The sequence below is a fragment of the Malaclemys terrapin genome, chromosome 3, assembly GCF_027887155.1.
Source record: "Malaclemys terrapin pileata isolate rMalTer1 chromosome 3, rMalTer1.hap1, whole genome shotgun sequence".
In the NCBI taxonomy this organism is placed as follows: domain Eukaryota; kingdom Metazoa; phylum Chordata; order Testudines; family Emydidae; genus Malaclemys; species Malaclemys terrapin.
The window spans coordinates 32073749-32090423 of record NC_071507.1 but is presented as its reverse complement, the minus strand read 5'-3'; the positions used below and the strand labels follow the sequence as shown (position 1 = coordinate 32090423).

The 16675-nt window shown below is 44.9% G+C and overlaps 1 protein-coding gene across 1 annotated transcript; it reads right to left on the bottom strand.

Annotated features, from left to right (window-relative positions):
• Positions 1-2670: 2670 nt before the first annotated feature.
• Positions 2671-7844, bottom strand: LOC128833768 (uncharacterized). The gene is made up of 3 exons (XM_054021893.1): positions 7520-7844; positions 6557-6849; positions 2671-2784 (listed from the first exon to the last, which is right to left on the bottom strand). The coding sequence occupies exons 1-3, from the start codon at positions 7836-7838 to the stop codon at positions 2671-2673; spliced, it is 726 nt and encodes a 241-aa protein (XP_053877868.1). The 5' UTR covers positions 7839-7844.
• Between the last annotated feature and the right edge of the window lie 8831 nt (positions 7845-16675).

The window sequence follows — 16675 nt, the reverse complement described above, 5'->3', positions numbered from 1 at the left end:
TCTTCTCGCTGTCCCACCACTCCTTCAATTCCTGTTTCTCAGCGGCTGAGTGCATTATAACCTCACAGAAAAAGTCCTCCTTAGTTCTTCTTGGCCACTTTCTAATTCTGCACAGCCATTCTGCTGATAACAAAGCGGGAGGCTGGGCTCCCAAGATTATCTCTGTGAAGTTTAAATGCAACATTTTACAGAAGCAGTATTGTTTGGAACACAGACAACACTGATTCAGTGCTTTAAAACACAGCCAGTACTCACACACCTGTCACTAACTGCCTGATCCCAGGCAAGCACACAAGAGCCACAAGACCCCCAAAATGGTGAGTAGCCGCAGGGGCAGGGTAAATCACTCTTCCCGGAACCTGCTGTACACTGGGCACATGGCTCTTGGGGAGAGGCAGCACTGTAGAGGGGGCTTGATAATCATTCCTGTCCTCACACTTTTGGATGTAATCATTATGGAAGATATCTCGCTGCTGAGGGTGAGCAGGGAATCAAGGGAGGGTCTTCTCCAAGCCTGCGGCTTCTGTCCTGGCCCCTATGCGGCTCACCTGTGTGCAGCAATGGTCCACCCCATCCCTCGTGACGGCAAAGTGGCGCGGGAAAGTTACCGTTAATGGGACAAGAAACAAAGCAGCTCTGCCAAGGAACCTGCAGCAGCAGATTGCCCAGTATCTCCATGAGAGTTTCCTGGAGATCTCTGAGGGAGATTACCATGAAGTGAGGGAGTCAATCTACAGCCTGTTCTGCGGCTCAGACTAGGCATGCGGTGGGAGACAAGCCTGCTTTCTGCAACCCTCCTGCCCCCAACAACTCACTTCAGCAATTCCCAAAATCAGATCCACTTACCAGGGGCCTCCTCTCCTGTTTGCGCTTTGCCAAGATCCCACAGCTGTGACTGGCTAGGCTCCTCTGGGGTAGAAAAGAGGTCCTGGCTGTATGCATCTCTGGCCTCCGAGTCATCCTCTGTCTCTGGGTCCCGCTCCCCCTCTTCATCCAAGATTTCCTCCTCCTGGCTCAGTCCACTCTTGAGTGGCCCGCGAGCCAATCAAGTATCCATGGGGGCCTTCGCAGTGGAGGTGGGGTCGCCACTGAGTATTGCGTCCAGCTCTTTGTAGAACCGGCAGCTCGTGGGCGCAGCACCAGAGTGGCGGTTTGCCTCCTGCACCTTGTGCTAAATGTTCCGCAGCTCCTTCACTTTTACCCTACACTGCAATGTGTCCCGGTCATGGCCCCTTTCTGTCATGCATCGTGAAATCTGACCATAGGTGTCATAATTCCTATGGCTGGAGCACAGCTGGGACTGTACAGCCTCCTGTCCCCAAATGCTGATGAGGTCCAGTAGCTCAGCATTGCTCCAACTGGGAGATCGCCTAGTGCGTGGAACAGGCATGGCCACCTGGAAAGATGCACTGAGACCATTGCATGCGTCACTGAGTAAACAGGAAGGGGACTTTCAAATTTGCAAAGGAATGTATGGGGTGGGGATGATGGTTGGTCACCTGAGGGCACTAGATAAATTCATGGAGAATAGGTCCATCAATTGCTATTAGCCAGGATGGGCAGGAATGGTGTCCCTAGCCTCTGTTTGCCAGAAGCTGGGAATGAGTGACAGCAGATGGATCACTTGGTGATTACCTGTTCTGTTCATTCCCTCTGGGACACCTGGCACTGGCCACTGTCGGAGGACAGGATACTGGGATAGATGGACCTTTGGTCTGACCCAGTAGGGCCATTCTTATGTTGTTATGAGGGCAGGGCAGTGGAGTTCAAACCAATGACCACACAGGTGAGAACAGGCATTGTGGGACACCTCCCGGAGGCCAATCACAGCGCTGTAATCGCCACGGTGTCTACACTGGCACTGCAGCACTGTAGCCCCGGTGCAGAAAGCTGTACACCTCTCATTGGGATGGGTTTTTTTTAGAGCGCTACAACTGCGCCGTTTCTGCGCACTGAGTGGCTTGGCAGTGTGTACACTTTGGGAGTTACAGCGCAGAAAGTTGCTTTACTGCACAGAAACTTGCCAGTGTAGACAAAGCCTTAGAATGTGTGTGCCTTGGGGCAGCGTCATGGTGTAAAGCACCACGCCTGGTTATTTAACAACCTCCACTTGTTTGTTTTTGTCTTTTTAAATGATAAGGTCTTTGGGATGGGGGCCAACTCTCCCTACATGAGTGCACGGTGCCTAGGACACTTTAGGTGCTACCACAAAGTAAATAATAAATCATCTTAATAAGAGAATTTCAAATGGAAGAAATTACGTGATGTTTTCCTACTGGCAGTACTGCTGCTTTGACAGATGTCCTCTCTGTTTACATCCAGTCTCACTCAGACAAGAAATCAATGGTGAGACAAACTACACACAAGATAGATTTTGTAACTAGCTCTGCTCTTCCCTCCTCTTTGAACTCAGGGGCATCACTCTCCAGCTGCAGGAGACTAAAAGCTCCCAGTGAAATCAATGGGCATTACTCATGTCTTGTCCTGCCACTGTCACTGGCAATTCCAGGACTGCTTCCCATTTGCTTTGCCGTCATCCCTCCCTTGGGAAAACTTTAACTCGCTTCCAGTCTCCTGTCACTTCTCTTAAAGCAATTCAAATTCTCCAGAACAAATTTCCCATCATTCTGCTTCCACTGCAGTCATCCCTCCTCCACCAGGACCATGCAATTAGTCGCTGCTTTTTGGCGGTGGTCGTTCATTCTTTCTCTGCACAGATCTGTTTTGATCTCGTTGAGGTGGCAATCCTTCAAATTGCAGTTCTACCTCTTGAAGGAGCGTCAGCTATAAGAGTTGGATGGACCACATTCTAGCCGATTCTACTGAGAGAGTGAAGCATGTTATGAAAGTAATTAAACTGAAAGTAATATTTGATATGATTAGTGTGAAGATGAGTACTGTGGTGTGTGTGCCAACATCCTCTGCTGAGATAATATTATTTCCACTGTGTGTGTTGTGTACTCACTGTATGATGTACCCAACCTTTTTTGAGAACTACTTTTTGTTTCAGAGTTAGCGAAAGAACATCAGCACACTACAAAGTAGTCCTTAAATGTGTGACAGAAGCATAAACAGCATGTCTGAGAACATAAAGTTTTGTCTCACAGCACAGAGCCAATCATTTGAATCAATACCCAGAACAGTTGTTCCATTTTTTCATTGTTTGCCTCTGAGAGCACGTTTTCATTTGTGTTGTAACACTGGTTGACGGGAGTAGAGCCTAGAGGCCCAGATCTTTGGTTAAAGCAGAGCAACTGTGGAGAAAGGTGCAAAGGTGCCTTTTGTACTCCCTCTATCCTGGACTGGCTATACTGTAATTTAGAGTAGCCAGGGATCAGAGAAGCAGATGGTAGCTCTGAGAACAGTAGGACCTAATTGCCTAAAGTGGTGGTGTGAGCTATCCGCCATCATCCTCCACCATTCTCCTTTCAAATGCTGAGTCTTTGAGCTTAAATTCATAACTTTGCTTGACGCCAAAAATCATGGACTGAACAAAGACACTGGATTTATGGATTATTACAACAATCTATAGCCCACTAACCCCTTCCCTTTGCTGCTTCCCCTCCCCCTTTCCTCCCTTTGATGAGAGGGGTATGAATGGGCTGTTTCATCTTGAATGGTTCCTTGAAATATGTTAACTACTTGTGCTAAACAATCTGTTCCATGTTGTATTTAACTGTGACACTCTGATTACGTTTTCCAGACCTGAAGAAGAGCTCTGTGAAAGCTTGTCCTTCTCACCAACAGAAGTTGGTCCAATAAAAGCTATTACCTCACCCACCTTGTCTTGCTTATGCATAAATACTTGAGTAACTTTTTGGTCCCCGCTTGCAGTGAATTGGATTCATGGGTGAACATGGCAACAGTAGACTTGCTGCAGCTTTTCAGTCTGACATTCAGTACCACAAAATATTTTCTCTTCCTCATTTATTTTTAAATATACTTAAAACCAAACAAATCTCTATTAGGCTGAGATTTCAATACCCTTAATACCTTAGGGCTATATATTACTCTCTGCTAAGAGAAATAAAGAGGAGCAGATGCTAGTGGACCTATATGATTCTGATACTTGCTTCCTCCACCCTTCAGGATGCCCCTTTGCCCCACGTCAGTGGCAATGCAGGCCCAGAGCTTGGGAGAGGGAGTTCCTGGCACAGGGCCAAAGAAGGCTTTGCCTTCAGTCGTATGCTCCTTTCGCAGCCCAGTGTCTATCTGAACAGCAAGCCACATGGGAGTTAGTTACTCTAAGGGTATGTCTAAACTACGAAATTAGGTTGATTTTATAGAAGTCGATTTTTAGAAATCGATTTTATACAGTCAATTGCTTATGTCCACACTAAGCGCATTAAGTTGGCGGAGTGCGTCCTCACTACTGTGGCTAGCATGGATTTACGGAGTGGTGCACTGTGGGTAGCTACCCCAAAGTCTCCGCCGCCCATTGGAATTCTGGGTTAAGCACCCAATACCTGATGGGGCAAAAACATTGTCGCGGGTGGTTTTGGGTACATGTCATCCGTCTCCCCTCCCTCCGTGAAAGCAACGGCAGACAATCGTTTTGCTCCTTTTTTCCGTGCAGACCCCATACCATGGCAAGCGTGCAGCCTGCTCAGCTCACTGACACCGCCGCTGTTGTGTCCTGCATGCTGCTTGCAGCAGATGGTGCAGTAGGTCTGCAAACCATCGTCATACACTGTTTCCGCTGCAACTCTGCTCTGCTGCTATTGGCTCGATAGCGAATTTCTCCATGTTGTCTGTCATGGGCTCCTGGGTATGTATGTTCTTCCTCGGGCAATGTGTGCGGTCTAACCGTCATCCTCTACCGCTTCAGTTGCAACTCTGCTCTCCTGCAGATGCCATACCACAGCAAGCATGGATCCCGCTCAGTGCACCGCTGCTGCTGTGAGCATTGTAAACACCTTGCGCATTATCCTGCAATATGTGCAGAACCTGCAAAAGCAGGCAAGGAGGAGACGACAGCGCAATCACGATAGTGATGAGGACATGGACACAGACTTCTCTCAAAGCACGGGCCCTGGCAATTTGGACATCATGGTGGTAATGGGGCAGGTTCATGCTGTGGAACGCCGATTCTGGGCCCAGGAAACAAGCACAGACTGGTGGGGCCCCGCATAGTGTTGCAGGTCTGGGATGCATGCATCAGGCCACTTTTCTGGAACTTTGTGAGTTGCTTTCCCCTGTCCTGAAGAGGAAGAATACCAAGATGAGAGCAGCTCTCACAGTTGAGAAGTGGGTGGGGATAGCCCTCTGGAACCTTGCAATGCCAGACAGCTACCGGTCAGTTGGGAATCAATTTGGAGGGTAAATCTACCATGGGGGCTGATGTGATCCAAGTAGCCAATGCAATCACTGAGCTGCTGCTATCAAGGGTAGTGACTCTGGGAAATGTTCAGGTCATAGTGGACGGCTTTGCCGCAATGGAGTTCCCTAACTGTGGTGGGGCGATAGATGGAATGCATACCCCTATCTTGGGACCGGACCACTTTAGCAGCCAGTACGGAAACCACAAGGAGTACTTTTCAATGGTGCTGCGAGCACTGGTGGATCGCAAGGGATGTTTCACTGACATCAACATGGGATGGCCGGGAAAGATGCATGACACTCGCATCATCAGGAACTCTGGTCTGTTTCAACAGCTGCAGGAAGGAACTTACTTCCCAGACCAGAAAATTACCACTGGGGATGTTGAAATGCCTATAGTTATCCTTGGGGACCCAGCCTATCCCTTAATGCCATGGCTCATGAAGACATACACAGGCACCCTGGACAGTAGTAAGGAGCAGTTCAACTATAGGCCGAGCAAGTGCAGAATGATGGTAGAATGTGTATTAGGATGTTTAAAAGCTCGCTGGTGCAGTTTACTGACTAGGTTAGACGTCAGCGAAACCAATATTCCCATTGGTATTGCTGCTTGCTGTGTGCTCCACAGTATCTGTGAGAGTAAGGGCAAGATGTTTATGGAGGGGCGGGAGGTTGAGTCAAATTGCTTGGTGGCCGATTACGCACAGACAGACACCAGGACAATTAGAAGAGCACAGCTGGGCACCCTGCGCATCAGAGAAGCTTTGAAAAACAGTTTCATGACTGGCCAGGTTATGGTGTGACAGTTCTCTTTGTTTCTCCTTGATGAAAACCCGCCCCCTTCGTTGACTCTACTTCCCTGTAAGCCAACCAACCTCCCCCCTTTGATCACCACTTTCAGAGGCAATAAAGTCATTATTGTTTCAAAATCATGCATTCTTTATTAATTCATCACACAAATAGGGGGAAAACTCGCAAGGTAGCCCGGGACGGGTGGGTGAGGAGGGTGGATGAGGGGAGGAGGGAAGGACAAAGCCACACTACAGTTCAAAACTTATTGAATGCCAGCCTTCTGTTGCTTGGGCAATCCTCTGGGGTGGAATGGCTGGGTGCCCGTAGCCTCCACCCCCCCCCCCCGGGTTCTTGGGTGTCTGGGTTAGGAGGATATGGAACTTGGGGAGGAGGGCAGGTGGTTATACAGGGGCTGCAGCTCCTGCTGCCTTTCCTGCAGCTCCACCAGACACCTGAGCATGTCAGTTTCCTCCCTCATTAGACTCAGCATTGCATCCTGCCTCCTTTCAGCGTGTTCCTCCCTCCTCTCATCGCGTTCATTTAACGCTTTCCTGGACTCTGCCATTGTTTGCCTCCACACATTCTGCTGAGCTCTTTCAGTGCAGGAGGACTGCATGAGTTCTGAGAAAATCTCGGAAATTTTTCGGGAAGGAAAAAAAAAGGAAAATTTTTTTTGCCTTCTAATCTGTGCTAGCCTCTGGGACGGAGATGATAGGGGGAGAGTAGAAACATTTGGAGCTGCGGGAGGAAAAAAAGGGAGAGTAGTATTTAAAAAGATACATTTAAAGAACAAAGGGAAGACTATTTCACACTGAATCAAGTGATTCACATTACATAGCACTTGTGCTTTTGCTACAAAGTCACATTTTGCCTCTTATATTGAGTGCCTGCCGGTTTGGTGTGAGACATCACACACGCTTGGCTGGGCAACAGAATTCGGCTTCAAGACAGCCATGGTAAGGCAAAGGGTTTCGACTTCTCCAACCTTCATAACATGTGGGAACGGTTTCAAACAGCTGCACCCTCCTTTCCCATACCAAACAAAGCCCGTTGGGTTGGCCATTTAAAAGGAGGGGGTGCGGTTTTAGGGTGAATGTACAGCACAATCCACCCCCTCCCTCAATTCTCTGGGATGATAATTTTAAACCGCTCCCCCCCCCCCAACCGCATGGCTAATATCAGGGAAGATCCTGGTCAGTCATGAACGGGCCTCCCCCCACCGCATGGCTAACAGCAGGGATGATTTATTTTCAGCCAAAGGCAAACAGCCAAAGAACCCGGGCCCATTCGCTGCAAGGTTTTGTTCTGCAATGATTCCAGACTACTTGCTACTGGCTTGGTGTGGTAAATTAATCATTAAACACGCTTGCTTTTAAACCCTGTATTATATTTACAAAGGTACACTCACCAGAGGTGCCTTCTCCAGCTTCATGGTCTGGGAGCCCTCCTTGGGAGAGTTGGGAGGGTATTGGCTCCAGGGTGATGAACAATTCCTGGCTGCTGGGGAGAAGGGATTCTTTGCTTGCCTGCTGTGTGCTATCCTCAACCTTCTCCTCCTCTTCATCTTCCTCATTTTCAAACTCCTCATCCCTGTTGCGTGAGACTCCCCTCTTGCATGTGTCCACAGACAGTGACGGGGTAGTGGTAGGGGCCACCCCCCAGAATTGCATGCAGCTCATCATAGAACCGGCATGTATGGGGCTCTGACCCGGAGCGACCGTTTGCATTCTTTATTTTTTGGTAGGCTTGCCTCAGCTCCTTAACTTTCAAGCGGCACTGTTGTGTGTCCCTGTTGTAGCCTCTGCCCATCATGCCCTTGGAGATTTTTGGCAAATATATTGTCATTTTGTCTTTTGGAACGGAGTTCTGCCTGCATGGATTCTTCTCCCTATACAGCGATCATATCCAGTACCTCCTGTTCGGTCCATGCTGGAGCTCTTTTGCGATTCTGGGACTCAAGGAGCTAATAGAGGAGGTATCTGAGCCTCTAGCTATTATCTTTGGAAAATCATGGGAGATGGGAGAGATTCCAGAAGACTGGAAAAGGGCAAATATAGTGCCCATGTATAAAAAGGGAAATAAAAACAACCCAGGAAACTACAGATCAGTTAGTTTAACTTCTGTGCCAGGGAAGGTAATGGAGCAAGTAATTAAGGAAATCATCTGCAAACACTTGGAAGGTGGTAAGGTGATAGGGAATAGCCAGCATGGATTTGTAAAGAACAAATCGTCATCTCAAACCAATCTGATAGCTTTCTTTGATAGGATAACGAGTCTTGTGGAAAAGGGAGAAGCTGTGGATGTGGTATACCTAGACTTTAGTAAGGCATTTGATATGGTCTCGCATGATATTCTTATCGATAAACTAGGCAAATACAATTTAGATGGGGCTACTATAAGGTGGGTGCATAACTGGCTGGATAACTGTACTCAGAGAGTTGTTATTAATGGTTCCCAATCCTGCTGGAAACGCATAACAAGTGGGGTTCCGCAGGGGTCTGTATTGGGACCGGCTCTGTTCAATATCTTCATTAACGACTTAGATATTGGCATAGAAAGTACGCTTATTAAGTTTGCGGATGATACCAAACTGAGAGGGATTGCAACTGCTTTGGAGGACAGGGTCATAATTCAAAATGATCTGGACAAATTGGAGAAATGGTCTGAGTTAAACAGGATGAAGTTTAACAAAGACAAATATAAAGTGCTCCACTTAGGAAAAAAAAAATCAGTTTCACACATACAGAATGGGAAGAGACTGTCTAGGAAGGAGTATGGCAGAAAGGGATCTAGGGGTTATAGTGGACCACAAGCTAAATATGAGTCAACAGTGTGATGCTGTTGCAAAAAAAGCAAACATGATTCTGGGATGTATTAACAGGTGTGTTGTGAGCAAGACACGAGAAGTCATTCTTCCGCTCTACTCTGCTCTGGTTAGGCCTCAGCTGGAGTATTGTGTCCAGTTTTGGGCACCGCATTTCAAGAAAGATGTGGAGAAATTGGAGAGGGTCCAGAGAAGAGCAACAAGAATGATTAAAGGTCTTGAGAACATGACCTATGAAGGAAGGCTGAAAGAATTGGATTTGTTTAGTCTGGAAAAGAGAAGACTGAGAGGGGACATGATAGCAGTTTTCAGGTATCTAAAAGGGTGTCATAAGGAGGAGGGAGAAAACTTGTTCACCTTAGCCTCTAAGGATAGAACAAGAAGCAATGGGCTTAAACTGCAGCAAGGGAGGTCTAGGTTGGACATTAGGAAAAAGTTCCTAACTGTCAGGGTGGTTAAACACTGGAATAAATTGCCTAGGGAGGTTGTGGAATCTCCATCTGTGGAGATATTTAAGAGTAGGTTAGATAAATGTCTATCAGGGATGGTCTAGACAGTATTTGGTCCTGTCATGTGGGCAGGGGACTGGACTTGATGACCTCTCGAGGTCCCTTCCAGTCCTAGAATCTATAAATCTATGACTCCATGGTCACCTGTGCTGATCAGCTCGCCACGCTGGCCAAACAGGAACTGATATTCAAAAGTTCCTGGGGCTTTTCCTGTCTACCTGGCCAGTGCATCTGAGTTGAGAGTGCTATCCAGAGTGGTCACACTGGAGCACTCTGGGATAGCTCCCGGAGGCCAATACCATCAAATTGCATCCACACTACTCCAAATTTGACCCAGCAAGATCAATTTTAGCGCTAAACCCCTCGCCGGGAAGGAGTACCAAAATCGATTTTAAGAGCCTTTTAAGTCGACAAAACAGGTTTGGTTGTGTGGACGGGTGCAGGGTTAAATCGACCTAATGCTGCTAAATTTGACCTAAACTCGTAGTGTAGACCAGGGTTAAGGAACTCTAACTCTTGTTCCATCCCTGCATGCGAGCTATCTCCCTCCCTCCCCCTCCCCCAGGGAGAGAAGCGCCAACAGCAGCTACACCACGGGGTCGGCAAGCTTTCAGAAGTAGTGTGCCGAGTCTTCATTTATTCACTCTAATTTAAGGTTTCATGTGCCAGTAATACATTTCAACCTTTTTAGAAAGTCTCTTTACATAAGCCTATAATATATAACTAAACTATTGTTGTATGTAAAGCAAATAAGGTTTCAAAATATTTAAGAAGCTTCCTTTAAAATTAAATTAAAATGCAGAGCCCCCTGGAGCGGTGGGCAGGACCTGGGCAGTGTGAGTGCCACTGAAAATCAGCTCGCGTGCCACCTTCGGCATGTGTGCCATAGGTTGCCTACCCGAGCTACACTGTTATGTGCATGTGAAACAGTTACCGCTGCACTGTTGCCACCCTGGCACTATATGGGGCTGTGGCTTTTGTTCCCTACAGCCTTTGCTGTGGATCCCCGAAAGAAAACCTTCTAGAGGAGACTCTGAAAGTTCATCTAATAATGTTCTGGCACCCTCTGTCTGGCCCCTGGGTTTAATTCCAAGAGAGCAGGAGATCCTTTAGCTGGCGCTGCACCTTCAGGAAGACTCACTGTTCACACTGATGGATGGTAAAGGCTTTTGTGGCATTTGAGAAATGTTTTAGTTTTCCCTTCAGCTCACATGAGTGAAGCACAGATAATGTTTCAGCTCTGAGTGGGCAACTACTAGGAAGGCCAGAGGTTCATTATTTCATGTTGTTACATTTAATAGGGGGTGGATAACCTTAACTTGGGGTATTTATGTGGGTTTATGATGGTAGGCAGAAGCTCATTAGGCTGGGGACGCCAAAGAATTTGCAGACTACATATTCATGGTGTGACAGACTAGACTTGCTCCTAGGCTGGTTGAACCGCCCATTGCATGGGCTTTAGTGGGAGTCTCCTTATTTTTAGGTAGCTGCTGCTCAGGGAAAGTGCCCCACATCCTCCCAAACCTCCGCAGGTTTCCTGCTTTCACCTTACACACAGCTCCAGGGTGCGCCACATTTTCAGCCTCCCTTGTGTGCTGAAAGGTCATCACCTGCCTCAATAACAAGCAGTTTGGTCTAGAATAGATCTCCCTCTAGAAGATGGATGGCTGAACACAAGTGTTGAAAGGAGGGAGCCCCCCACCAACAGAAATCTAGTATTGTATTTTGATAGTGGATTTCTTGAACATTTTGGTATATTACAGGGTGTATCCATGGTCAACTTTTCTGGCTGGCCAGAGAGCTCCTAATTTTGAGTAGTATTTATAAAGTCTTGCTATTTTCTTCTCTGGAGTGAATTGGCTCAGGACTTAATTATTGATTTGACTAATTTGAGCTGGGATCCAGCATGGAAACTGTGTGGGTGGGGTGGGAAAGGGTTTTGCGAATTGTGTCCTTTGCCCATGTTTTATATTGTCCCATTAAACAAATGCTGAAGTGCCAGCTAGTGGTGATTGACGACTGCAACTATCACACAGAGGTACCTGCCACATTGAGAAAACTGTTTCTTTCACCAGTTTTGAATCAAAAATCTTCAAGTAGCTCTTGAAGTTAAGGGCTTGTCTGCAGCTAGCTTAATATGTGGAAAAAATCACTAACTTGATATAAGGCACTCAGTGCAATATAAGAGTTCCAGTACAAGGGGCTGCCAACTTTGTGCAGCACTTACACTAAATTAGTTTGGCAACAATGTGCGATCACCTGCCCCATAAAGGCTTCCTGTCACTGCCACAGGCCAGGGACTTCATTTTGTGGGGACTCAGACTTACTGTCACATTTTATATATGCCATTTCATTTTTTAAAAGTTGTGGTGACTAAGTGATATAGCCCTTGCCTATCATTGGTTACAAAACCCTAGCACATAAAAGCAAAAATCTTACACAGCCCACCTAATAAATATACACATTCTTGTCAAATGTAATGCAATACATATGATATCACATCACAGCATTGTTAACACTGCTGCACTGACTTGAGTTTTTAAATCATCTTGATTGCTGGCATCTAATTCTTCTCATGTAAGAGACAAAGTTAGGCCCCTAAATCCATTCTCAGGTGTCTAAATAACAGGAACCTGCTCTGTACCTACAGTACACTTTGCCTACAGTGGCATTTGTTGGTGCTTCTGAAAAATCAGGCCACTTATTTGTGTCTAAACATATATTTGACTGATCTAATTTATATTGTCCTATATTGTCCACAAGGGGCCAAAATCGTAACCCAGGATTGGCCTGGCATCCTCTTTCTCTACAACACTGGCAGTAGGGAGGGGGAGCGGTGTATAAACCTCTGCACACATTTTATGCCACCCTTACAGAACCTCCTGGGCTGAACCTCCTGGGTCCTCTGAGGCTGGGTTTACTGATGAAGTGGTATGACATTGTGATAAATGAAGGGGGGGGGGAGGAGGAGAAGCTCCCTTTTATGGACACCCAGCCAGCCAGCCAGTAGCTATAAAATCCCTCTTAGTAGCTGTTCTCTAATTGCTCTACCTGTAAAGCGTTAAAAAGTCTCACTGCTATGCATAGGTAAAAGGAAGTGAGTGGGCACCTGGCCAAAAGAGCCAATGGGAAGGCTAGAACTCTTTAAAATTGAAAGCCTCCCCTTTTGTCTGTCTGTTCGTTGTTCTCCCGGGGAGAGGCGGACAGGGAGCAGCTATGCTGTAAGAAGCTTGGGCTAGTTATGAAAAAATCATCAGTATCATACCTAGAAACTACTCATTTAAAACCCGAGATATGTAAGTAGATCAGGAAATGTCTAGGAAAACGCGATTAGATTTATCCCTTTTATTTCATTATGGCTTGTGGAGTGCAATCCTCTGTGCTAACCCTAGGTGCTTTTGTTTTGCTTGTAACCTTTAGGCTGGACCTCAAGAAAGCTATTCTTGGTGCTTAATCCTTGTAGCTGCTCTTTTGAAATCTAGCAATAGCCTGAGTTCCCAGATGTATTTTCTTTTTTTTATTAATAAAATTTACCTTTGTTAAGAACAGAATTGGATTTTTGTGTCTTAAGAGATTTGTGCACATGTTTAATTAGCTGGTGGCAACAGCTGATTTCCTTCCCCCCCGCCCCCTCAGCTCTTCCACGCAGTGACGAGTGAAAGGGTTTGGGGGTACTCCAGAAGAAAGAATTCCCAAGCGCGCCTTCCTGGGCTCTCAGAAGGGTTCTGCACTTGGGTGGTGGCAGCATCTACCAATCCAAGGTCAGAGAAAAGCTGTAACCTTGGGAGTTTAATACAAGCCTGCAGTGGCCAGTACTGATTTTTAGAATCTGTGCAGACCACCACCTTCTGCACTCGAAGTGCCAGAGTGGAGAATTAGCTTTGACATAAAACAGCTTCTCAAGGGTCAGGGTAGTGTCTACTTCTGGATGTCATACACAAATGTGGGTGGGTGTGAATGGAATTGGATAGTAATAGTAAAATAGTGTCTAGGTAATGAATGTAGGAGTCACTGGTAAGAACCAAGCTAAAGGGTACTGTGACCATTTATGAGATTAGGTTAATCTCTCATCTAAATGGCATACTGTATTTCTTGATGATTTTTTCTACCTTGTTTTAACAGTAGCAGTTTGTGTAAAAAATAAAATAAAAAATTGCTATTTATTAGATGACTTGTAAAACAAGTGTTTCCCTTTTTTAAAACCCTCCTGGCTTTTGTACAACATTTGTGATATGCTGTATTAAAGTGAATTTAGTGCCTGTGGAATATACTGTGCTGACAAAACTAGAAATGAAGTAATCCATCAGTAAGAGTACATGCTTTCTAACACTGCTGTGATGTAATATGTATTGCATTACATTTGACAAGAATGTGTATATTTATTAGGTGGGCTATGTAAGATTTTTGCTTTTATGTGCTAGGGCTTTGTAACCAACTCCATCTACTTTTTATGAAGATGACACAAAATAACTTCAAAAATCCTCTTCGCATCTTGGGCAGAAATTATTTTTCTACCCTTCTCTCTAGTAACATTGCGATTGATGGAGAAGGGAGTCTGCAGCACCCATTCCAGGTGGGTCACAAAGCACAAGGCAGTGACAAAGAGAAAGGACTCAAAACTGATGACATCTAAGCTGGACACAGGTCCACATACTGCTTTTTCCATCTTTAGAAAACTGCAGACATCTGGGATGTGGCAAAATTAGTTATTCTCATGATATTCCATAAGGAAACCTGCCCATTAATTCTGCTTTAATTACTACAGGGTACTGTGCCACTCATCAGGCATTAAAAGAAAGGCAAGTTTCAGTAGGGCAACACGTGATAAACTCAAAATACACTTTGCACAGTATCTCTAGGAAACAAGAAGCATGTGGGTGCTTTGTTTGAACCATTGAGAACCAACCAAACCTGAAATTGCTCGTTTGCACACTAGAGCATATTATTTTAACTATGTCTAGGACTTCTGTTTGTTTGGGTTTATAAATTTAATTTTTCAGAGCTTATTTTTGGCAATTTGGGTTTCATGTAGATATCAAACAATCTTGAGTTTTTCCAAGGCTCTCTATATATACACTGTAATGTTCCCTAGTGTGCTTTAACATAATACCAACTCAACCATCATTATACTAAAGCACACTAGGAACCTTTAGACTACATGGGCTAAATAACACGCAACACTAGGTGCTTTAGAAGTCACACCACCATTACATTACTGCTCAGTGTAGACAAGCCCTTAGATACAAGTAACCATTGCCAGTGTTTGCTGGTGTTTATCCAATAAATACCAATTTTTCTTTTTTGGATCAGGGTGTTTTATCAGTTAAGATCAACACTGAGAAGCTCTATGTCACAATATTTTAAAGTCAGTTAGGGAATGGGGGTTGGCTCATTGAAAGTGTTTGGAAAATGCTTTGTTTATAGTGCAATATTTCATACATTTTGACCTGTCCACAACAGATACTACAATTAGAGTGGGCACACTTGTTGGCAGTCTCACTACAGATCCAATGACTACATGGGCACAGAGCCAAAATTGTTCATTTAGGCCTAAAGGTGGTCTCTGTCACTGCTGAGGCATATGGGCAGTGGCCTGTTAGAAACCATGGATAGAAACCATGCTGATGGATTACTTCATTTCTAGTTTTGTCAGCACAGCATATTCCATGGGCACTAAATTCACTTTAATACAGCCTAGCAAAATTGAACTAGCTCACAGAAGAGGGAGTGCTCCTCTTTCCTCCCTCCCTCCCCACCCAATAAATGCATGAGTAAAACAGCTTAATTTTTTCTTTATGATCCTGTTAAAAGGTGTATTAGTAGATTTTGGACTGGCATACAAAAGTTTCCATGAACATTGTTGCAAAAATACTTTAATCCCCTCCTCTACCAATAATAGAAATTCAAAGGTCTCAGAATCTTACAACTGTATCAAATTACTATGCTAGTGATTTAATCTGGAAATCTGCTATATCCTTTCACTCTAATGCCTCATTTTTAGTGATCTGTTAGCAATGTATAAATATTTTTAGCTTTCCCCTAACCTGGGGGTGTTTGGCAGACTAGCACTATGGGTGCTACTTACAAGCTGTACCATCTATTTTATGGATTCTTCATTTAAATCCTGTACCTAAATTTAATTCCTGCAGGAAACAGATCATCTGTTACAAGTAAAACACCCAAAAGAAGAAGCAGCTTTTTAGTTTAACAGCTTATTATAAGTTAGCTGATCCAAAGCCCCTAAAATACTTAAGGAGCTGGCTGAAAAGATCTCTCAGGCATTAGCAGTTATCCTTGAGAACTCATGGAGGATGGGAGATCCCAGAAGACGGAAAAAGGGCAAGTATAATACCTATCTATAAAAAGGGGAATAAGGACAACCCAGGGAATTATAGACCAGTCAGCTTAACTAACTCAGAAAGATAACGGGGCAAACAATCAATTAGTAAGCACCTAGAAGATAAGGTGATAAGTAATATTCAACATGAATTTGTCAAGAACAAATGTCAAACCAACCTAATATCCTGCTTTGACAGGATAACAAGCCGTGTGAATAGGGGGGAGGGAGGGAAAGAGAACAATAGATATGATATCTTGACTTTAGTCAGATACTGTCTCACATGGCCTTCTCAAAAGCAATCTAGGGAAATCTAAGCCTACCCAAGCCTACTGTAAGGTTGATGAACAACTGTTTGGAAAAATCATACTTAGAGCAAGTTATTAAAATAGTTCACAGGTGAAGGGCATATTGAGTGGGGTCCTGCAAAAGATCTGTTCTAGGTCCTATTCTATTTAATATCTTCATAAATGATTTGGATACTGGCATAGAGAATATAAAGTTTGCGGATGATACCAAGATGGGAGGGGTTGCAAGTGCTTTAGAGGACAGGATCAGAATAATCTTGACAAACTGGAGACATAGTCTGAAATAAAAGGATGAAGTTCAATAAGGACAAATGCAAAGTCCTGCACCTAAGAAGAAATAATCAATTGCAAATACAAAATTGGAAGTAACTGGGGGTTATAGTAGATCTCAAACTAAGTATGTGTCAACAATGTAATACTGTTGCAAAAAAGAGAACATTATTCTGGGATGTATGAGCAGGAGTGTTGTAAGCAAGACACCAGATGTAATTCTTCCATTCTACTCAGCATTGATAAGGCCTCAACTGGAATACTGTGTCCAGTCCTGGGGACCACACTTTGGGAAAAATGTGGACTAATTGGAGAA